General features: G+C 41.4%; 1 protein-coding gene across 4 annotated transcripts in view; it reads left to right on the forward strand.

Moving 5' to 3' along the window:
- Positions 1-23,356, forward strand: part of LOC135072566 (cell adhesion molecule Dscam1) — a 70,548-nt gene that overhangs the window by 31,813 nt on the left and 15,379 nt on the right. Inside the window, exons 14-35 of one of the 4 annotated variants that reach the window (XM_063966528.1) lie at positions 630-917; positions 8,848-8,967; positions 9,051-9,224; positions 9,310-9,398; positions 9,683-9,890; positions 9,971-10,127; positions 10,259-10,510; positions 10,593-10,703; positions 10,778-11,019; positions 11,095-11,250; positions 11,389-11,537; positions 11,665-11,797; positions 11,960-12,069; positions 12,733-12,892; positions 13,385-13,536; positions 14,521-14,603; positions 14,867-15,043; positions 15,285-15,349; positions 15,429-15,530; positions 16,088-16,285; positions 16,805-16,981; positions 18,327-18,425. In XM_063966528.1, coding sequence (XP_063822598.1) covers positions 630-917; positions 8,848-8,967; positions 9,051-9,224; positions 9,310-9,398; positions 9,683-9,890; positions 9,971-10,127; positions 10,259-10,510; positions 10,593-10,703; positions 10,778-11,019; positions 11,095-11,250; positions 11,389-11,537; positions 11,665-11,797; positions 11,960-12,069; positions 12,733-12,892; positions 13,385-13,536; positions 14,521-14,603; positions 14,867-15,043; positions 15,285-15,349; positions 15,429-15,530; positions 16,088-16,285; positions 16,805-16,981; positions 18,327-18,425 — 3,402 coding nt within the window. Of the gene's footprint in view, positions 1-629; positions 918-3,472; positions 3,758-6,953; positions 7,248-8,847; positions 8,968-9,050; positions 9,225-9,309; positions 9,399-9,682; positions 9,891-9,970; positions 10,128-10,258; positions 10,511-10,592; positions 10,704-10,777; positions 11,020-11,094; positions 11,251-11,388; positions 11,538-11,664; positions 11,798-11,959; positions 12,070-12,732; positions 12,893-13,384; positions 13,537-14,520; positions 14,604-14,866; positions 15,044-15,284; positions 15,350-15,428; positions 15,531-15,880; positions 16,055-16,087; positions 16,286-16,804; positions 16,982-18,326; positions 18,426-23,356 lie in introns of all 4 variants that reach the window. The other 3 variants (XM_063966526.1, XM_063966525.1, XM_063966527.1) reach the window with 3 other exon arrangements.

The raw sequence follows: 23,356 nt of genomic DNA on the forward strand, positions 1-23,356 counted from the left end.
TCAAATGGCGATTCAACGGAGAAGAGATTAAGCCGCGAAATAATCTTGGGATCGTTCTAACGACCATTAGCAAGAAAACATCCATTTTGAACATCGAAGCCGTGACCTCTGTTCATCGTGGTTCATACACATGTGAAATTAAGAATGAGGCTGGAGAAACCAATCACACCACACTCCTTAGTGTCAACGGTTCGCTTCTCTCCTTATTCCTTTCTTTTATTTTAGTAATGCTTTTTATCTCAATACAGTTCCTCCCCAAATCTCACCCTTTGAGTTTGGCGATGAACCGGCCAACGCCGGCGATACCGCTTCAGTCCAGTGCGTCATGAATAAGGGTGATCTGCCGGCTAACTTTTCGTGGAGTTTGAATGGAAGGAGAATTTCACAAGTCAACTCCTTGGGCATTGCGATTGGCAGCATGAGTCGGAAAATGTCCATCTTGAACATTGACTCCGTGAACGGCACCCATCGTGGTGTCTACGCGTGTCATGTTGAGAACCTGGCTGGTCAAGTAAATCACAGCGCAACGTTGGAAGTTAACGGTTCAGATTTTATAAAATTCTAATAACATTGTCCTGTGATAGACCTTAGTTTACGTATGTATTTGATATAGCAGTGTCCTCTCGCAGTTTTACCTCAAATCCATCCTTTCACCTTCGGGGAGGAGCCAGCCAATGCAGGAGACACTGTTGGCGTGCAGTGCATGGTAACGAAGGGCAATACCCCAGTGAACATCACGTGGTTTTTAAACGGGAAATCCATCCAAGACGTCCGCGGGATCACAGTCACTAAGATCGGGCACAAGTCCAGCAGTCTATCGATAGATTCCGTAGCTTCCACACACACAGGAGTGTACACTTGTTTTGCATCCAACCAAGCCGGTCATGCTAACTACTCAACTGAGTTAGCAGTCAACGGTAATTTACAGCAGAGAATAATAATCGTGCTTCCTTTTTTCAATACGCATATTCTTTTCTTTCCCACTCCTTTCTCTTTATTCGTTTTGTAAATGACTAACGCGAGGTTAAGCCTTACGTTAGTTTCTCCAATGTCCTATTGTTCGTGAAAATGACATTATTATACACTATTAATACATCTTTCTTATTCCTGTCATAGTTGCACCGCAGGTCACTCCCTTCGATTTCGGTGAAGATATCCTTAACGCAGGCGATACGGTTTCCTTAACATGCACCGTTGGGAAAGGGGACTTGCCCATAAAAATCCATTGGCAACTCAATAACCAGATTCTGAACTCCGGCAACGGTGTCTTCTATATATATAAAAGAAAGTCGTGTTAGTTACACCACTTATAACTCAAGAACGGCTGAACCGATTTAGCTGAAAATTGTCAGGGAGGTAGTTTAGAACCAGGAGAAGGACATAGGATACTTTTTATCCCGTTCGAAATAAAAAAAAATCAGCTTATTTATTGCCATTAAGGCGGAACAAAGTTCGCCGGGTCAGCTAGTTATTAATAGAAATGGAAAGCGAATATCGGTTTTAAGCATAGAAAATGTACAACACGAACACATTGGCAATTACACTTGCATAGCCGAAAATGACGCCGGCCGCAGTAGCCATACCGCCGTCCTCAACGTGAATGGTACCAAATAACATGCAGCATTAATCAACACATTATTTTGATCGCACGATTTTCCATAATAATATTTTATGTATGTCTTAGTAGTATACTTTTGATATGTATATTTGTAGTTGTATATGTCCCTTTCATCTCAAATACCCATGAGGGTTTCCGTCGTGTGTGGCAATTTCGTGACTAACCACCCAATGTTTTGGCGATCTCAGTTGGTTTTTATTTGTTGCAAAATCTCATGAAAGTTTTATAAAATTTTCTTTAGTTGCACCGCAAATTATGCCCTTTGATTTCGGCACGGAGCCAGTGAATGACCAAGAAATGGTTGTCGCAATGTGTACGGTCAGTAAGGGTGATATGCCGCTCAACATCCAATGGTACTTCAACGGGAAAGCTATTCATTCTGGAGCTGATGGAGTAGTGCTCACGAACACTAAGCGGACCAGTCAGCTAACGATAGAGTCGGTCACTCATCATAATCAAGGAAACTATTCTTGCGTCGTTAAAAACCAAGCGGGCACAACAAATCATACCGCCGAACTCTATGTCAACGGTACAATTAACGATGATGGTTGAATTACTAGCTCGTTATTTATTTAGAAGTTATCCTAGTTTATTTTGCTTTCTGCTTATACCAATCTCCTCCACAGTCCCTCCACAGATCATGCCGTTTGAATTCGGCGAGGAGCCAGTTAATGCCCAAGAAATGGTTTTGGTCACCTGTGCGATCAGTAAGGGAGATCTTCCATTGAAAATAGAGTGGTATTTTAATGGAAACATAGTCAAATCTAATAACAATGGAGTAAATCTAGTGAAAACCAAACGCACGAGTCAACTTACCATAGAATCAGTTACTCATCAAAACCAAGGAAACTATACTTGTGTAGTTAAAAATGAAGCAGGACTTATGAACCACACAGCAGAACTGTTCGTTAACGGTATAAATATGAAACCATTGAAAATCTCCTAGTTTTATACATATTAGTGCATGTCTAAAATGAATGCTTACCAAACCTGCTCCTGTCCTGTGTTGTAACTTTGGCGGGTTATAATGTCAGGTAGTAATAATCATTAAAACATAAATAAAAACCTACCATATTAAAATAATTTACCTACATCAAAAGACATACATTCCAGTGGCCCCAATTATCACTCCTTTTGAATTCGACGAATCTGTATTTTATGGAGAAGGGGTTCAAGTGATGTGCCATGTTCCTAAGGGGGACAAACCTTTGGATTTCCAATGGAGTTTTAGTGGAGGAGATGTGAGTTCATTAGCTGGGGTGAACATCATGCGGGTCGGGGATAGGGGATCAGCCCTCATAATACCCACGGTGACTGCTAAACATTCGGGCAATTTCACATGCACAGCCTCCAATGTTGTCGCCAATGCTAAACATCACGCCACGCTCAATGTGAAGGGTGAATAAACAAAGCTTACTCGTCTTCCTGTACTCTCCTGCACACACTATTATTTTGCAATGTTTAAACGTGTAATCAGGTACAATTGCATATATTTCAGTGTCACCAATTATATCCCCTTTCGAATTTGACGAAGCTGTTTTCTTTGGAGAAAGTATTCAAGTCATGTGCCATATCCCCAAAGGCGACATGCCACTGAATATTACATGGTCATTTCGCAATAAACCTTTGAGGAAAAATGACGCAGTCAAAATAACAAAACTAGACCGAAGCTCCATTTTGGCTATCCCATCCGCAACAGAAAAACACTCCGGAAATTACACCTGCACAGCTTCTAACATAGTAGCGAGCACCAACCACACAGCCATATTGAACGTCCAGGGTACACTTAATTGTTTATTTGCGTTGCGTCTTCATTATTTTTTTTTTCTTATTTTGGTTATTTCCTTTTGCCAGTTCCTCCGCACATAGTTCCGTTCGAGGCTGAAGAGCCAGTTTTTGCCGGAGAGTCTGTTCAATTAAACTGTCACGTGTCTAAGGGCGATGCTCCACTGACTATAACTTGGAGTTTTCACGGGGAAGAATCATCTTCTCATCAAGGAATTACAACAACGAAGATCGGCGACCGAACATCGTTGCTGACTATACCTAATTCTATGGCCAGCCACAGCGGCGAATACTCGTGCCACGCCGCCAATCACGCCGGCACAGTTGTTCACACAACAACGCTTAACGTTCACGGTATTCCCATACTCGTTAGCTACCCTTTGCCTCTACTGCACGTTGCACGCTTGCCTCGGCAATAATCGGCCTTCTGGATTAACAGTAACGCCACACATCGTACCATTCGAAGCGGACGAGTCGGTGTTTGCTGGCGAGACGGTTCAACTCAACTGTCATGTGTCAAAGGGTGACTTACCTCTTGATATTAAGTGGCAGTACCCCGGATTTGATAATCGTTCTTCGCATCATGGCGTAATGACAACTAAAATGACTTCGCGCACATCCTTCTTGTCGATCGCCGCGGCCACTGCTGATCACAGTGGCAACTACACCTGCATTGCCACCAATAGTGCAGGCTCCGCTAATCATTCCACTGTCCTTAATGTTCATGGTCAGTTTTATTTATTAACCATCATCATTATTGTTATGTTTCCAACACCAGCGATTCGATGCACGTAGATGTGTAAATAGAATCAGCATGAATTCTATATTCACATCTTTGAGCAGCGTACGCTTCTTCATTTTTAAGTTTCATCATATTTTTGTTTGTCTTCTGATTATTTTTAATTTATGTCACACAGTTACGCCAAACATTTTACCATTCGACGTTGATCAAGCCTTATTTTCTGGAGAGTCAGTTCAAATGATGTGCCACATATCAAAGGGAGACACTCCTTTGGAGGTTTACTGGGAATTCAACGGGCGTCAATTGTCTAGAGAGCTAGGATCGTTTTCGAAAGTTGGTGACCGATCATCGGTTTTGATGTTGCCATCCGTCACTGGCGCGAATAGTGGAAACTACACATGCATCGCTAAAAACCGTGCAGGAACAGCGTCATACACAACAGTACTTAAAATAATCGGTACTTGCAAATATGTATTAGCGCAGTTAGTTAGATTAGTTGTATTTTTTTTACTTTCCATGTTTCCCTTTTAATCTTATTTTATTTTATCCGGATTCAAGTGGTTCCACACATTATCCCGTTCGAAGTTGAAGAATCTATCTTTGCTGGTGAATCAGTACATCTCACATGTCACGTGTCGAAAGGAGATCGTCCTCTTCAGATAACATGGAGTTTCCAGGGAAATGAAATCCCTTATCATAACAATATGGGTATCACGACTACTAAGTTAGGAGAGAAAGCATCAGTACTGAGTATCCCGACGGCAATGGGGCAGCACAGTGGGAACTACACGTGCACTGCCAGTAACCGCGCCGGGCGCGCGCATCACTCTGCTCTCGTCAACATCCATGGTATCCGACCACCTCGACCCCTTCTTCCTAATAGAAAATTATATACTTAAATGTATAGATAATGCACGTTTAGATTTTGTCTTAGAATTCACTATTTATTTCTTTTTTGATCAGTTCCTCCTCATATAATGCCGTTCGAAATTGAGGAATCCATCTACTACGGTGAATCTGTTCAAATGACATGCCACGCTAGTAAAGGAGATCGTCCCATGTCTATTACTTGGACGTTTGAAGGCCGTGATCTTTCCACAAACATGGGAATCAAAACTATGAAAATGGCGGAGCAGACTTCATTTTTAACCATAGCGTCTGTAACGGGTGCTCACAGCGGCAATTATACGTGTATTGCAAAAAATAGAGCTGGAGAAGACAGATACACAACCTCTCTTCATGTTAAGGGTATTATGTTATAAATATTGCAGCATGTTTATGTAAAGCTCCCCCTAACGTTATTGCAATTTTTTGTTGCTCAGTCGTCCCACACATCAAACCTTTCGACCTGGACGAGGCCGTATTCGCAGGCGAATCTGTACATCTTGACTGCCATGTACCAAAAGGAGACACACCTTTGAATATTTCATGGAGCTTCCAAGGCCAACCTGTGACTCAAAAGATGGGCGTGAAGACAATGGCTTTAAGTGGGCGCGTATCTGTTCTCGACATACCAAACGCGATGGGACAGAACAGTGGAAACTATACCTGCACAGCATCGAACAAGGCAGGCAGTGCAAGCCATACCGCGCTCCTCAACGTTATCGGTACACTAACTCAGTAGCTCCAAAGATGCTTGCTTTTTGTTCAGTTCCTCCCGTGGTCCAACCCTTCTCGTTCGGAGACGTCGCGATGAATTCTGGACAAGTCGTCACGACTCCTTGTTCGGTTATTGAGGGAGATCATCCCCTTCAGCTACGATGGCTCTTTGATGGCGAAACTATCAAACCAAGATCTGGCGCAACAGTATTCAACATCGGAGAAAGAAGTGCCATTCTTAGTATCGCCTCAGTATCTCACAATCACGCTGGAAATTATACGTGTGTCGCGGAAAACGAGGCCGGAACCGATTCCCATACAGCAACTTTAATAATTAACGGTGCTTAATTTATTTCTCTCATTTAAAATGAAACACTGTCCACAATTTTATTAGTTGATTTGTGTTTTGTATTTTCGGTTGCCTTTATTTCACTCACAAATGTAGATACTGTGTAACAACGTTCCAGTCCCGCCTAACATTCTGCCATTCACGTTCGGCGAGAAGCCCGCAAACGTTGGAGAATATTTGCAAGCCTCTTGTACTGTTAACTTGGGCGACCTTCCTCTAACAATAACTTGGATGTTCAATGGACAACCTATTTCGCAAAGAAACAACAATTACCTTATGACCAACTCGAAAAGGAGTAGCTTACTTATCATTGAATCTGTGGATGCAAAACATGCCGGCTCTTACACATGTATTGGAGAAAATCGTGCGGGCCGTAATTCATATGCAACAGATCTAATTGTATACGGTTAGTCGGTAATGAAATTGGTAGAATCATATTATTTTGATCATTTTAGATAAAGTTTGTTTCAGTTCCTCCCAAGATTGCACCTTTCGTTGCTGGTCCTGAACCAGCTTTTCTCGGTGATTACTTTGCTCTCCAATGCATTATAACACACGGCGATCAACCGGTGCGCATTGAGTGGACGATCAATAACCAAACGGCAAACGTTGTGCCCGGCACCCGCGTCAGTAACGTCGACCGAAGGAGTAGCGTCCTCACAATAGAGTCGGTGGATGCCAAGCACGCGGGCCTCTATAACTGTACTGCGGCTAACGCAGCCGGCGTGACGTCTCACACTACCGAATTGGTCGTAAAGGGTGCGAGTAACAACCATGTCAATACACGCTTCCGATCCTTTTTCATCGTATCTAACTCTTGTAGATAAATCGCTTCATTGAAAGATGTTTTATTGTCCTAGTTCCACCGTTGATAGTGCCGTTCAATTTTGGTGAGATGCCATCCAACCCCGGTGATGCAGTGGTAGTAAACTGCGTCGCCACTAAAGGAGACCTGCCTCTTGACATCTCTTGGACATTCAGCAGTGAAACGATAGATTCGAGACTTCCTCGAGATATCTTAACCATGCCGCTAGGTCCACGTGCTTCAGCTCTTACCATCAACTCCGTCAGCGCAAACCACCAGGGAAACTACACGTGCATCGCTCAAAACGCGGCCGCCCGCGCCGAGTATGCCGCTACCCTCGTCGTCAACGGCACGTTTATTTTACTATTGCAATCTGAGTCGGGAACTAACATCACAAAATCGCACCAAAGAAAGATAAAGTCATCCACTATCACTGCTCTTCTCTTCATACTCTACTAGTCGCTAACATTGCCTGCCAGAATCAGATCTAACCCTATATCTATGGTTGTTTCCAGTATTACCTCGTATAGTTCCATTCTCGTTCGAGACTCCGCTGTTTGCGGGGCAGGCGACTCAAGTCACTTGTTTAGTATCAGAGGGCGATCTGCCCCTGGATGTCCAATGGTACTTTGAAGGACAACCTTTGAAGGAGAAAGCCGGAGTGTCGGCAACTAAGATAGCGCAGAGAGCGTCCTTGCTCCTAATCGACCCGGCGGGGTGGTCGCACAGCGGCGCCTACGCGTGTCTCGCGCGCAATGCCGCCGGCTCGTCCAACTATACCGCGTCGCTTGAAGTCCACGGTATACCGCACCAAGCCTCTGTGTACCCTCACTCCTAGCACGGACGAGCTTTGCGTAGTTTATATTGTACGCTTAAATCTATATTAGCTACTACAGGCAGTATGCCATATATCCATAATATAGCAGTGATTTTAGTTAATGTTACACGTACCTCTATTCATGTTCAAAATATAGACTCATTTTTGAAATCTACACAACCCACTCGATACAATGGGCAGATCGATAGTAATTGTCGTTTTAGGAATCGGCTGCGGCTCTCATCGACGAAACCATCCCCTTCCATCCTTGCACACTTTACTATCCTCTCCTATCCGAATCCTTGGGATCCTACCTTTATTATTTATTTATGTATTGATTTGCATTTTTGGTTTACATGCTTGGATGCTTGCCTTACTAATATTATATCTGATGAAGTATAGATTTTAATTCTATATTTTTAATCAAGAACAAGTTGGTTTACCTATCTACCTACTTAATTAAATTGAAATTAATGTCACCCAATTTCACTCTATTTCATCAGATATGAAATGAGCTTTATGTTGCAATGTGCTTGTCATTTATATGTTATCACCGTTTTTTGTAGTTGTCAGCTACAAATTTTATTTTGATGCTAGATAATGAACATATCTTAAAAGCTTCGATAGCGAGCTTTGCCTCATATGTATACTCTTCATAATAACCTGTTATTAACTACTAGTATTATTCACAGTTAATTATAAAAAGACAAAATTGTTATAGGAGCTTTTAAGTGTTTGTAACTATTTAAACTGATAACATTTCGAAATAAAATGTTTTGATGTTTAGCTCTTGGTTAATTATTTAGTTCTTTTACTTGTTTGTTTTGTATTTGTTACTAGCCAGTATCAGTTTGAGTAGTTTTTTTTACGAATATTAAAAATTTGTTACAAATTCTGCTTTCGAACAGCAGTAAACCTATAGTTAAATTAACTAGAAAAATGTTTGCAATTAAAGTAATTCAAAGACAGCATTTTTGGAATATTTCAACATTTTCTTGCTAAAGAAATACAAAATTAAAATAAATTAAATATTTGCACTAGAGAAAATAATTAATATTGCATGAAAATTGAAAAGCACGACGATAAACTTGACCCCAAATACATGGTTTTGTAATATTTATAACGTTTTTAGTTCCCCCTCGTTGGATTTTGGAACCCACTGATAAGGCTTTTGCCCAAGGCTCAGATGCTAAGGTTGAATGTAAAGCCGATGGCTTCCCCAAGCCTCAAGTGACATGGAAGAGGGCTGAAGGTATGGATGATCATATTTTATTATTCTGTATGTATTCATAGGTATAAGGTCTGTTTTTGTAATATTTTTTATCGTGTTATTAGGGGACACGCCTGGCGATTACAAAGACCTTAAGCCAAACAACCCTAATGTAAAAGTTGAGGATGGCACTCTTACGATTAATAACATTCAAAAGACGAACGAAGGATATTATCTGTGTGAGGCCGTCAATGGAATTGGATCTGGACTGTCTGCTGTTATCTTGATCAGTGTTCAAGGTGAGATATTCAAAGATCTTTTACCTAATTACATTTTAATTGGAGTTCTATTGTCAGATCATTACGAATGACTTTGCAATTGCAGCACCACCCCAGTTCGAGATTAAAATGAGGAACCAAACTGCCCGCCGAAGTGAACCAGCTGTACTGCAGTGCCAGGCCAAAGGAGAGAAGGTACCTTTTATAAACTACTAGCTTTTGCCCGCGGCTTCATCCGCGTGAAATTTATTTTGTCACAGATCGTTATAAATTATAGCCCATATGTTATTATGTGTTATAAAAAATAATACTGGAAGGTTTCATCAAAATCCGTTTAGTAGTTTTTGCGTGAAAGAGTAACAAACATCCAGACATCGAAACTTTCGCATTTATAATATTAGTAGGATACCTACACATAAGTATAATTAGACCCCATTTCATTATTAGCACTCCTCAAACATTATTTTTGTCTCTTTCAGCCTATTGGAATCATTTGGAACATGAACAACAAACGCCTTGAACCCAAATCTGACCCCCGATACACCATCCGCGAAGAAATTCTGCCTGGAGGAGTGGTTTCCGACTTGAGCATTAGAAGGACTGAACGATCTGACAGCGCTCTGTTCACTTGCGTCGCTACCAACGCCTTTGGATCCGATGACACAAGCATTAACATGATCATTCAAGGTTAGTATATCTTCTAAAATCTCCAAATAATTTTTACAATGAATGGGAACAAAAAACTTACCAAATATTCTAATTTGCAGAGGTCCCCGAAGCGCCATACGGTCTGAAGGTATTGGACAAATCTGGAAGGACCGTTCAGTTGTCTTGGGCTGCACCTTACGACGGCAATTCTCCCATCAAGAAGTTCCTCATTGAATACAAACGCGCCAAGGGCAACTGGGAAAAAGATATTGACAGGTCAGTAGAATCAAACGTAAATCATAAGGCGGATTTGTAAACTTAAATCAAAAACTAGTGGATGCGTCAATGAGTTTATAAAACTTTTGTGTTTGTACTGTTTAAATAAACCTTGTCTCTTTTTCACACAGAGTTCTTGTACCTGGTGACGCGACTGAAGCCGGTGTATTCAGCCTGAGACCTGCCACCGCTTACCATATCAGGATCGTCGCTGAGAATGAACTTGGCACCTCGGAACCATCTGAAACTGTTACCATCATCACTGCTGAAGAAGCCCCAACTGGCCCACCGCAAGACGTCAAAGTCGATGCCATTGACAAGCACGCTCTCCGAGTCACCTGGAAACCACCCCCAACTCAGGACTGGAATGGCGAACTTCAGGGGTATGCAAAATTTTATATTTTTAAAATGGGTTATTCGGGTTCTATAGTTTTCAAATATTTAATTGTCTCTAAATTTTTGCAGATACTATGTTGGCTACAAACTGGCTTCAAGCAACAAATCATTTGTATTCGAGACCGTCGACATCTCTAAGGAATCTGGCAAGGAACACCATCTGGATATTCTGAATCTGAAGTAAGATAAGTTCTTTAATAACATGTGGCTTCATTCATTTGTAAATAATTTCATAAAACTCATATCTTTTCTAGAACATACACGCAATACGCTGTCGTAGTCCAGGCTTTCAACAAGATCGGATCAGGACCAGTGTCTGTTGAAGTCCGAGCGTATACTGCCGAAGGCGCTCCCTCTGCTCCTCCCCAGGACGTTCTCTGCACCACCCTCACTGCCCAAACCATCCGCGTTTCTTGGATCTCTCCCCCTCTTGCTGCCGCCAATGGACTCATCAAGGCATACAAAGTTATCTATGGACCCAGCGATACCTGGTATGGTATGTATCACACAACCAAAAAACTACATATTTTGTTACAAATGTCATATCTTTATACATTTTTAATATTTCTAGATGAGAAGACCAAGGACACCAAGATCACTGCTAGCAGCGAAACGATTCTCCACGGACTGAAGAAATACACTAACTACTCAATGGAAGTGCTCGCTACCACGAACGGAGGAGATGGCGTACGATCCACACCTATCCATTGCCAGACTGAACAAGACGGTAAGTTGGTATTGAGAATATAAAGTTTAAATAAATGTAAAGGTTAGCGCTCCTGCACACGACGCCGCTACCGCGCCGCCGCCGCGCCGCGGCACCGCGCCTTATACCTATAATATAAGAATCCAATTTACTTTCCAGTACCTGAGGCACCACGCGCCGTGAAAGCTCTCGTCATGGGTGAAGACTCTATCCTTGTCTCGTGGAGGCCCCCAGCGCAGCCCAACGGTGTCGTCACTCACTACAACGTTTACACGCAAGCACAGAACGCCGAACCACACCCCAACAAGGTACATAGACTCACTTTCCCACTAAAGAAAAAAGATAGAAAGACGACGTTTATTTGACACGAAATGAAAAAAAAAACTACCAATCATTGTTACTGTTTTGTTATCGACTAAAAACTTGTCTGTATAGGTACCCGCATCCCAAACGAGCTACTCTGCGACCGAACTGAAAAATGGCCGTTACGACTTCTGGGTGACTGCCTCCACCATCATCGGAGAAGGACAGCCCTCAGCCACGGCCTCTTGCAGCCCAAGCGACAAAGGTAAATAAATGTTTTTAACACTTTACACGCTTTTCGGGAGAATATAACTTCAACTGCTGTTTCTGCATTTATTGGCTAAGCAAAATCTGTATATCTTCAGAAATCTTAGTCGTCCCAGAAGCTGGGTTTACCAGTCAACTTATTAATGTCTGTTTATTCCAGTTCCCGCTAAAATTGCTTCATTCGACGAATCCTTCACCGCCACATACAAGGAAGACGTAAAACTGCCCTGCCTCGCCGTTGGTGTACCATCGCCCAACATCATTTGGAAGGTGATTGTGATATTTGTACAATAAACTTACTATAGGTATTCATTACAATAACGTCGTTAATTTAATGTTATTTGGGTAACTTGCCTATGATTAGACTGCCATTTAATGTTATTTATATTTTACATTATGATACAGGTGACAGAGCAGCCTTTGGTGTCATCAAAGCTCTTGTCTATGATTGGAAAGCCACTTAATTTTGTTCCTTATCACCCTCACAATACAGGTGAAAGGCCAGCCCCTGGTGCCATCAGAGCACTTTTCAGTGATTGGAAAGCCACTTAATTTTGTTCCTTATCACCCTCACAATACAGGTGAAAGGCCAGCCCCTGGTGCCATCAGAGCACTTTTCAGTGATTGGAAAGCCACTTAATTTTGAATCTTACCACCCTCACAATACAGGTGAAAGGCCAGCCCCTGGTGCCATCAAAGAACTTGTCTATGATTGGAAAGCCACTTAATTTTGAATCTTACCACCCTCACAATACAGGTGAAAGGCCAGCCCCTGGTGCCATCAAAGAACTTGTCTATGATTGGAAAGCCACTTAATTTTGAATCTTACCACTCTCATAATACAGGTGAAAGGCCAGCCCCTGGTGCAATCAGAGCACTTGTCTGTGATTGGAAAGCCACTTAATTTCGAATCTTAACACTCTCATAATACAGGTGAAAGGCCAGCCCCTGGTGCCGTCTGAACGTGTCCGCCAGCTGCCCGAAGGTTCACTTCAGATCGCGGGCGTCGCGCGCGAGGACGCCGGCGAGTACTCCTGCCACGTCGACAACCAGTTCGGAACCGATACCGTCACGCACACGCTCTCTGTTCTTGGTAAGTGATTGTAATCTTTGTTATAGGGCCACAAGGGTGATTTTGGCTTGACTTGACCCCCAAAATTTCGATATCGTCATTTGTTTATGATACAGATTTTATTTGAAGCCTGTAGTGCACTACAAGTTGTGAGTAACGCTCCTAGTAGTTGAAGATTCCATACAAATATGATATTTGTACACACGTAGCAGAATCTAGTTTTACCTAATAAATAAGACTAGTCAAATTTTATTTACCAAATGGAGGCCAAAGCGCACAACTGGGTAAATTCTTATGTTAATGGAGCTGGTAGGAAGGATGTTTTTGTCACATTAAAATCCCAGCGAAACTTCATATGTGCTGCAAACATGTATGCTGTGACATGTCCGTTACATCACTTGTCACCCCTCCCACGACGTTCCATTATCGCAGAAACCGTCTTAGTTCAATAATATCACCTTGGAAATCGCATCCAAAGCAGTCGTAATAAATGTTTTACTCGCCTTCCCACAGCGCCGCCCTTCCCTCCTCAGCTGACGGTTGCCTCTTCCTCCGTGTCGTCGCTGACCATCCGCCTGAAGCCCTCGGAGCAGCCCGAGCAGTCGCCCGCCGCCGGCTACACCATCCACTACAAGCAGGAGTTCGGAGACTGGGAGACTGTTCAGGTAATATCTCATCATCATCATCATCATTTCAGCCATAGGACGTCCACTGCTGAACATAGGCCTCCCCCAATGCTTTCCATGTTGATCGATTGGCAGCGGTCTGCGTCCAGCGCTTCCCTGCTACCTTTACGATGTCGTCGGTCCACCTATAAATATCTATAAATATCTATAAATTTGTATTCTATTTACTGTATTCTTAGCAGACTTCGATCTACCTGGGACCTTTTGTATATCTCAATGACAATTTAACTTTCCCCCAGGACAAACTTGACCTTCACTTATTGGGTTTTTATTGGCGGTTAAACTGTAGATCCTGGCTATACCAGGCCTGTTCATCTCCGCGAGTTTACATCGAAAACAAAACACACACGATGGCCCACCTACAGGATACTATTCGACAAGGCCTCGGCCTCACATACGAGCGAACATTGACTCACGCACGCGTATTCTTGTGTATGATGGAAGAAAATAAAGAAAATGGTGTACTAAATACTGTGCAGTATTTAACTGCCTAAATAATAATAAAAACACAGAATGTACTTTTTTAAGTTGCCTCAAGACACTGAGAGGTAAATAAGTAGTTAATATTATTCATGATAATTCATGCTAAATCATGTATTTCCTTCGCCATTTTCCGCAGTTTGGCACCTCATGTCACATCATTTTACCGAAGTCAGCCCTATAGCTTCGGCGCAGTGCCGATCACTGACGTTTGTCAACAAAATGGTGCTTGACTCTTGAGACAGGCTAAATTGCACCATATTGTTAATGACATGAGCATACATTTTTTTAAATACCTTCGCGAAGTAAAACTTCTGTACGTAGTACTTATTATTATTCTGTGGCTATACAGGAGTTGCAGCGGTGCGAAAGAGAGGTGGGAATAGTCCCGTTATCCCTTTCTTGATCCTAATTGGTCAGTCATGATACATTTCGGCGCTATTTCGAAACTTACATTAAAATTACTTTTTAATATGATTTTAGATCCCAAGCAACACTGATACCTACACTCTGGAGAACTTAGTTTGTGGTACCAGATATCAACTGTACGTCACGGCATACAACAGGTAAACTACACACATGATCAAAATTCTAAGTGTAAATGCAGTCTAGTATTAACCTAAAGGATTTGTCACAAGGAATGCGGTCTGCGGTCAGAGATCAGAGTAAATGCAGCCTGCATAATGTATGAATACATTGACTTGACTGCAGACCGCATCAAGTGTGGAAATCCTTATTAGTAGACGTCTAATTCAGTTTTGCTGTCTTATTGTTCAGGGAAAGACTACTAATTAAATTATATTAATTAACTAAAACGTTATTAAACCAGCATCGGCACCGGCGAGGCCTCAGACATGGTGGGCGCCCGCACCCGCGGCTCCAAGCCCCCGGTGCCCCGCGCGGCTGACTTCATCGAGGTGGCCTCTACGTCCGTGACCCTGCACTTCAAGCAATGGCTGGATGGCGGCTGCTCTATGAGCCACTTCGTCGTCGAGAACAAGAAGAAGTGAGTGCTATTTGACTAAAGTTAGTCAACACTTGAAAATATCGTGCTCGAAGGACCAAAACTCCTAAGAATAGCTGATAGCAGCTGGATGAAAAAACCGGGAGTTCCGATGAGTACGGGGAGAACCGCCATTACTTAGTTGAAATGATGAAGATGTTAACTTGCCTATTCTTAAATTCAAATCACATAATATTAAAAATACATTTAAAAACAAAATTTAAAGCACGTTTTTTTATCTCAGGGGCGCTGTTGAATGGAACCAGATCTCCAATAACGTCAAGCCTGCTAGCAACTTTGTCGTACTTGGTAAGTTATTTTCACTCTCTCGTCACATTCTTATTACCTAATCCGCACGCAATCATCTAATCAAAATCAAACCTTTCAGACCTGGAACCGGCTACTTGGTATGTCCTGAGGATCACGGCTCACAACAACGCTGGATTTAACGTCGCCGAATATGAAGTCGCTACTCTTACTGTCACTGGTGGTAAGTTGAATCATTTAATTAATCGTTTAATCATCAATCATATTTTTTAAATCATTTTATGTCCGTTGTGATTATTTTATTATTTTAGTACGGTGTTTTTAGAAGCATTTAATCGTCAAAATATTAGCAAACGAACTAATGACTTGATTACTTCTGTAGCTGAAATCTTGTTTATAAATGCGTTATAAAACAAAATAAAGAATACGAGAATTATACGCAATACAAATGCATACTGCATAAAATTCTAGTGCCAATAAAGTACCTGAAATGCATCGCCTTATTTCGAATCACTTTTATTTTTGGTAATGGTAACTGTTGACTCCCAATTAACATGGCGGCTTGCATTTCAGGTACTATCGCGCCCGCGCGCGAAGTCGGCGGCGGCTCGCTGACGACCGAACAGACGCTCAAGATCATTCTGTCGCACCTTAACCTTATCGTGCCAGTTGTCGCCGCTATTCTAGTCATCATCATCGCGATTGTTGTCGTGTGCGTTGTGCGAGGCGCCCGGGATCACCACAAAGGTATAATTTGAACGGGAGTGATTGAAATTCTAGGAACTATCGCTCCTCTGCCCGGCAATATCGACGGCGACAAGGAATTGCCTCCCTGGGTGAAGGCCTGGCTCGAACCAGAGGTTTTGGTGCCAATCCTGGCCACGATTGTGGTATTCATCGTGGGCGTCGTGGTGATCTGCCTGACCCTCGCTCGCAGGAACACGCCCCACCGCCTGCGAGGTCAGAAGGACGGTTACTGTATGTATGGTGCAGCGCGCCGCTTCATATTTTGTTTTTACCATTCGATACTTTTATTATATGTACCACTCGAATCAGATATCGAAAGATGTTGTGATCATCCACATAATATGGTTTATTCAAAATTCACCTTTTATATATTTTTTGCAACACCAACGGTCATTTATCATTTAGATTACTTGCAATGGATAATCGAAAAATTGGTTATTTAGTTCAATAGTTTCAATACAAACCAAACATAAATTAACACATAATAACCATGTAATCATGTTAGACATAAGGGATGGGATTGGAATACATCATTTAAACTGTTGGTATTTCCAATCCCAATCAGCAGTGCGCTTATTGTTTATCCATTACAAAACTAATTGTAGATTTCATGATAATATTTTTTATAAATGTTACCAAAGTTTCTCTCTCTCTCTCTATAAGCTTCTTAAGTGATGAGTCAAAATATGCAAAATACTCCTAATTTTACTGCGGCGAACTCATCAATCATTTCCAAACGTTGTCCAACAGACGATGGTGTCTACAACGCGTCCCAGGCGGCTATGGGCGGCGGCGGAGGCACCCTCGACAAGCGCGGCGGCCTGCGCGACGAGCTCGGCTACATCGCACCCCCCAACCGCAAACTGCCCCCTGTACCCGGATCCAACTACAACACTTGCGACCGCGTGAAGAGGCAGGCTGTCATCAGTGAGTTTGCAACCCCGCTCTCCCCTTTTCTACTGCTACTAATTACGCAATTCAACAGGTTCTCACTATCTTATTTACTACTTCTTAAACGCAACAGGTCACTTACTTCACACAGGACCGCAACCTCAAGTAACAAGCGCTTGCGTACTAGACCTTCGAAAAGAGATCGTTACACGTAGCGAATTTACTTAAACTAAAATATCTATATCTATGGCAGGGGTCGTAACTCAGTGGGCCACTTGGTCTACGAACACTACTTATAATAACATTTACGAAATTGAATGCTACAATTTTAGATGGAAAAATAATTTTCACTAATATTCATTTTTTTAATAAAACTTGAGGTTCAACAATATTACAGCTTTATCATAGGAAGGCGGTATTTATGTGTTAATTATTAGATTATGGTGATGGTTACAATGGTCTAGCTCAGCTCATAACGACTACAATCATGGACACGGGAAGTAGGCCACCAGATTAAACACCAGCCACAAAGTAAATGAGGTTTTTCGTATTTTTTTACATTTTAAATCTTTCTCTTGAAACGCTTACCCCTATATGCACGGCGTTCATTCTTTTGCACATTTTATTACTTATAATAATCAACATTTTACAGGATTTACTTGTAGAGGTGAAGGCTTACATCATAATTATTAGCTTTGTTGTCCTTTAGTTGTTTCATTTGTCTGCATTTAATCCAAAGAAAACTTTGACGTCGGATTTTTTGTAGACAAAATGTGAAGTCAATGTTGAGATAAACAAACAATGAATTCTCTCAGCATTGATAAATCATTGAATATTTTAATTACATGTTTATTCTTCCTTAGCTTTGTCAATTTGTTGTCTCCATGATTGTTTCTTTTGTGTTTACACTGGCCAGAAAACATTCGTTAATTCAATGTATGACTCTAGTGTAAACACGCCATGTCCCTTGTAGATTTTATGTTATTGCTTCCTCTCAGATACCGTCTCCTCTACCTACAATTACGGCTATAATACAAAAATGTATAGTGGAAACTTCTGAAAATAAATATTTTAATTGACACTTGATGATATTTCCTGGAATGATTTTATTAAAACTGTCACCTGCTTAATAAATAACATTATAATATTTCGGTTTACCACTAAGAACGTACAACGATTATTCCGTACAAGCTAAATGAAAAGAATAAATAATTCCGAATTTTCCACCATAATGTCATAAATATTGGAACCGTTAAAGGTCGTGTTGCCAATCATCCATTTGCCTCTGGTAAAGTAGAGACTGCAGTGGAGAGAGAATGGTGTGGAGACGGTATGCGAGGGTAGGTTGTGCGCGCATGCGTAACGCAGTAGTGTGGTCCAGTGGGCGCGCACTCCACGTGGGACCCGCGCCGCCACCACTACGAGCGCGTGCGGCGCCCGCGCATGCGCCGCGCCGGCTCCGGCGACACCGTGTCCATAGGTCAGTGCTTCGCTTGCACGTCCGCCTGGCTGAATGAATTGTTTTAACGCACTAGGAGACCGGTGTCTCGAGATTTGGCTAAACATTTCTCAGACCTGTATTCTAGAAACACTCAAGCGAAAGTTTCGCTTTCTACTCAAAACTTGGGCATCACAAGATTGAGAGCCATCTGATCTCCTTTAAAATTGAGGAGTCTTTTGCATTTAAATCTCCAATAAATATCTCGATACAAATGTCACCTAGTGCGAATTTTTAAAGCATTGTATCTAAAAAACTACTTCATAGACGAGTGCTACTAACCGTGCCTGCTGAGTGTAAGTACTTTCTTTCTATACGTTTGTTTGGACGCTTTTTTCTAACCCCAGTTATTTTTTATTTGCGAACCTTATTTCACTACAATAAATATTTACAGTGTTTACTTATTATTGGATTATACCAGGCCTGTTCATCTCCGCGAGTTCACATCGAAAACAAAACACGCACGATAGCCCACCTACAGGAGGCGATTCGACAAGGCGTCACATACGAGATACGAGCGAGCATTGATTGACACACGCACGCGTACTCTTGTATTAAGGAAAAAAATAAAAAAATACTGTGCAGTATTTAACTGCCTAAATAATAATAAAAACACACAATGTACTTTTTTTAAGTTGCCTGAAGACACTGAGAGGTAAATAAGTGGTTATTATTATTCATGATAATTCATGCAAATTCATGTATTTCTTCCGACATTTTCCGCGATTTGGCACTTCACGTCACACATTAGTTTGCCGAAGTTCGCCGAGCCAGCTATTGTCAATGAGGATCAGTACTGTTGTAGAAAATTCAATAAAACTAGTATCTACGTTAATCTTTAAGACATAAGAAAGATATATCTTTTTGAATTATCCAAATCGGACCATTACTTACGAAGATATTAAGTAATAAACATAGGCCGTTTTTGGCGCTAAAAGTCAACGTACGCAGGGCCGCGTGACGTCATTATATCCGAATCGAGCGCAGCCGGCGTACTATTGGGATGGAAAATATTTTTTTCCAGCTAAACTATCAGTTTTAGAAAAAAACTTTTAATAACATTTATTCATCAAAATAAAGTAACCTATCGACCAGTAATTTTTAAAAATAAAAATTGTGAAAAATAAGTATCGCTATGTCCAAAAACCACATTTTCATAGGATTCGATGCAATGCGGAGACGCGGTTGGGGTGAATGTAACTTAATGATTGTTTGTATTGAACATAATAATACATAATATGATGCTAATACCCAGTTTCTGGCCTTGGTGGGAGGGGGGCAGATGCAAGCCATACCCAGTTTTTTGGCCTGGGGGGAGGGGCAAGCCTTACCCAGCTTCTGGCCTTGGTGGGAGGGGGGGGAGAGGCAAGTCACACCCAGTTTCTGGCCTGGGGGGGGGGGGGTAAGTCATACCCAGCTTATGCTTATGGGCTGGGGGGAGGGGCTAGCCTTACCCAGCTTCTGGCCTAGGGGGAGGGGGGGGGGGGGGGGTGTCAAGTCATACCCAGTTTCTGGCCGAAGGGGAGTCATATCCAGCTTATGTTTATGGCCTGGGGGGAGGGGCAAGCCTTACCCAGCTTCTAGCCGAAGGGGAGTCATATCCAGCTTATGTTTATGGCCTGGGGGGAGGGGCAAGCCTTACCCAGCTTCTGGCCTGGGGGGAGGGGGAGGGGTCAAGTCATACCCAGTTTCGGGCCGGGGGGGGGGGGGCGGTTAAAACATACCCAACTTCTGGTCGAGGGGGAAGTCATGCCCAGCTTATGACCTGGGGAGAGGAGGGGGGCGGGGGAGTCATACCCAGCTTCTAGGCTAAGTTTAAATAGATTTCCAGGAGGGAGAAGCTGTCCATTCCTGCAGCAGCTGGCCCGCCCATGGGAACGGCGAATAGATAGGTAGGTACGTAGGTTTAACTCAGAAAAACTAAATAACAGGTAGGTATTGCGTGTACATCGAAATGATCTTCATAGCAATGTCTTGTAGCCTAGGCAGAGTGTATCTGCCTCAGCTATACCTTATTGTTAGAAGTAATAAATTAATACTTATACATTTTTATATTTTACTTGGAAGAAGATATGACTCTAACAACACTTATGAACACTTTATTTGAATAAATCGCCAAATATACCACCGCGGAGACCCCAATCGCGTCTGCGTTCCATTAAATCGTATGAGCGTATGGATTTTTCGCGTTATTTTTCACAATATCTGTTTTTAAAAATTACCTATCGATAGCTTACTTTATTCTGATGAATAAATGTCATTACAAGTTTTTCTCTAAAACTGATAGTTTGGCTAGAAAAAAATATTTTCTATCCACGCAGTACGCCGGCAGCGTTCAGATCGGATATAGTGACGTCATCGTCCCCGCGCCGGGCGGTCAGTGAACTTTTTTAGTAATTTGGCCATAACTTCGTCAATTTTTGTCGTAGAACAAAAATTTTTGGACTGTGTATTAAGGATTTCTTAGCCCTATAAATCTGCATTCACAGCTAAAAATCGAAATGATCCTCATTATTATAGGTGTCAAACAGGATAGGGTCTTTGGGCTGGTTTTCGTCCAACTATCGGAGTTGCCAACTTTGTGATCTTAAAATACCCTTACATAAATGTATCATATTATTTTATGTCGTTCGAGTGCTCATAAAGGCAGTCAACTAAAGTCCATACTGCAACGCACACACAATCCGCACCGTAACGTAAACGCCTTGCCTCGCCGATGACAGCGCGCGAAGGGCAATGACAGCTCGCAAAACACTGACGTATATCAATGTCTCATGGACTTGGCGTAACTTTAAAATAAACGTACTCGGTACATTACGCACACACACGCATTATAAATACATACACGATTTAAGAAAACAACATGGCCGCAATATAGGCAATCAGCTGACAGGTATTTGTGTGTGTGTGTGTGTGCGTGTAGTTGTCAGCTGATTGCCTATAAATATGTTGTTTTCTTAAATCTTGTATGTAGGTACCTACTCGGCACAAGTCAGGTAGTTAGTGACGTCACATGAAAATGTTGCCAGAATGAGTACTGACCAAACATTATCTATTTCTTTTTTTTATACATCACCAGTAGGCCTAAGATGCGCGCCGTGATAACTTTTATCGACGTTAAAATGTATGGGCAAAATCGACAAAATGGCGTGATAACCGTTTATCGCGGCGCGCATCTTAGGCCTACAGGGGTAAGTTAGAAAGAGATAAACAGCTGTTTGTCATTAATTTGTCGAATTTTTGTATAGATCTATATTTCCTCTCCACTATTACCTCCATGTCACAAAAGGCGATACGTTGTTGATCCCTTTCCGAGTTGATTTGCCTGCTATATGACCTGAGCTATGCTTTAAAAAAATGACCCTTAGTCATCTAAGATTTAATTTTGTATGAAGAAGTTTAATAAACACTTAAAATTGTGTTTATAATGCTATAATAGATTGCAACAAAACTAGCGCGGGATGGCTACTGCCTTCTCTGAATACAATACTTTGTATTCAAATTTTACGCATGTGTTTATGGCAGCTCAGTGAAATGGACGAAAACCGAAGTTAGATAGAAAACCAGCACAATGACCCTACTTTCAAAAATTAATACCTATTGCGATTTTATAAATCACTTAAACAACTTTATATTAATTTGCGGTACGAAGTACGGGACAGCTCGTAAAACAAATTCATTATTTACATATTACTAATTTATCAACTTTGTTCATTGTTAGTTCATTAGTTGTTCGTGTTTCGTTTGGGTTAGACCAAGAGCCGAATGCAAAAAATAAATGTTACTTAATTATATTAATCCTACAAAAAACGGACGGATGTGTGCAAGTCTAATAGCCATATTTGTGTGAAAATCTTAATGCTGTTCACAGAATACATCTACATACCAAGTTTCATCAGTATTTTTCTTAGTTTCAAAAAAAAATGGCTGTTTCATACGGACGGACAGACAGACTATATGACGAATCTATAAGGGTTCCGTTTTTGCCATTTGGCTACGGAACCCTAAATACCGTATCAAAATCTGTTGCATAGTTTTAAAGATCTAAGCATACATAGGGACAGAAAGACAGGAAAGCGACTTTTTTTTTATAATTATTACGTAGTGATGATGGGCATATAGACCAAATAAAGACATTTTGATTTAAGGGGGGGACATCGTAAGAGCCATTCACATTTTTATCAGAAAGTTAATAAATTAATATATTTAGGTTTTTGAAATCTAAAACAGCCAGGAAATCAAAGAGGCAAACATGATACCTTTGTGATTTTATAGGAATTTTATTGTAAAACACGGTCATATTAAACTTTTATAAAAAAATCCAGAGGTAAATGTTTTTTTTCGAGAAAAATTTTTTCTAATCGTGTTTTCGAAAATATCATCCCATCACACATACGTTCTGTAATACATAATATTGAAAACAGTGCGAAATATCGTCAATTGCAGTTTTCACATACTAAGGGCCCATAATGAAATTAGTATAATGTTTGTTTATGTAATAAAATTTGGTTTGAAATACCTACTGAATTGAATTTTTATTTCTTACTAGCTTTTTTGCTTCGCCCACGTGAAATAAATTGTCACAGTTATGTGTGTTATAAAATATTTAGGTGCTAGCTCTTACACTATATAACTGGCGGCCGCATGTAGCTGCGCGTTGCCGCGAAGAGCAGTGAATGCAAGTGTGGTGCGCTAGATGGCGGCACAGTAGCTTCTTGTAGCAGTCAGCCCTATGGCATCAAGACAGTACCGATCACTGACGTATGTCAACAAAACGGTGCTCGACTCTTAAGACAAGCTAAATTACACCATATTGTTGATGACATTGAGCATACATTTTTTTGAATACCTTCGCGAAGAAAAACTTCTGTACGTAGTACTTATTATTATTCTGTGATTATACGTCTTTTGGG

This window comes from Ostrinia nubilalis, chromosome 6 (genome assembly GCF_963855985.1).
Source record: "Ostrinia nubilalis chromosome 6, ilOstNubi1.1, whole genome shotgun sequence".
In the NCBI taxonomy this organism is placed as follows: Eukaryota; Metazoa; Arthropoda; class Insecta; order Lepidoptera; family Crambidae; genus Ostrinia; species Ostrinia nubilalis.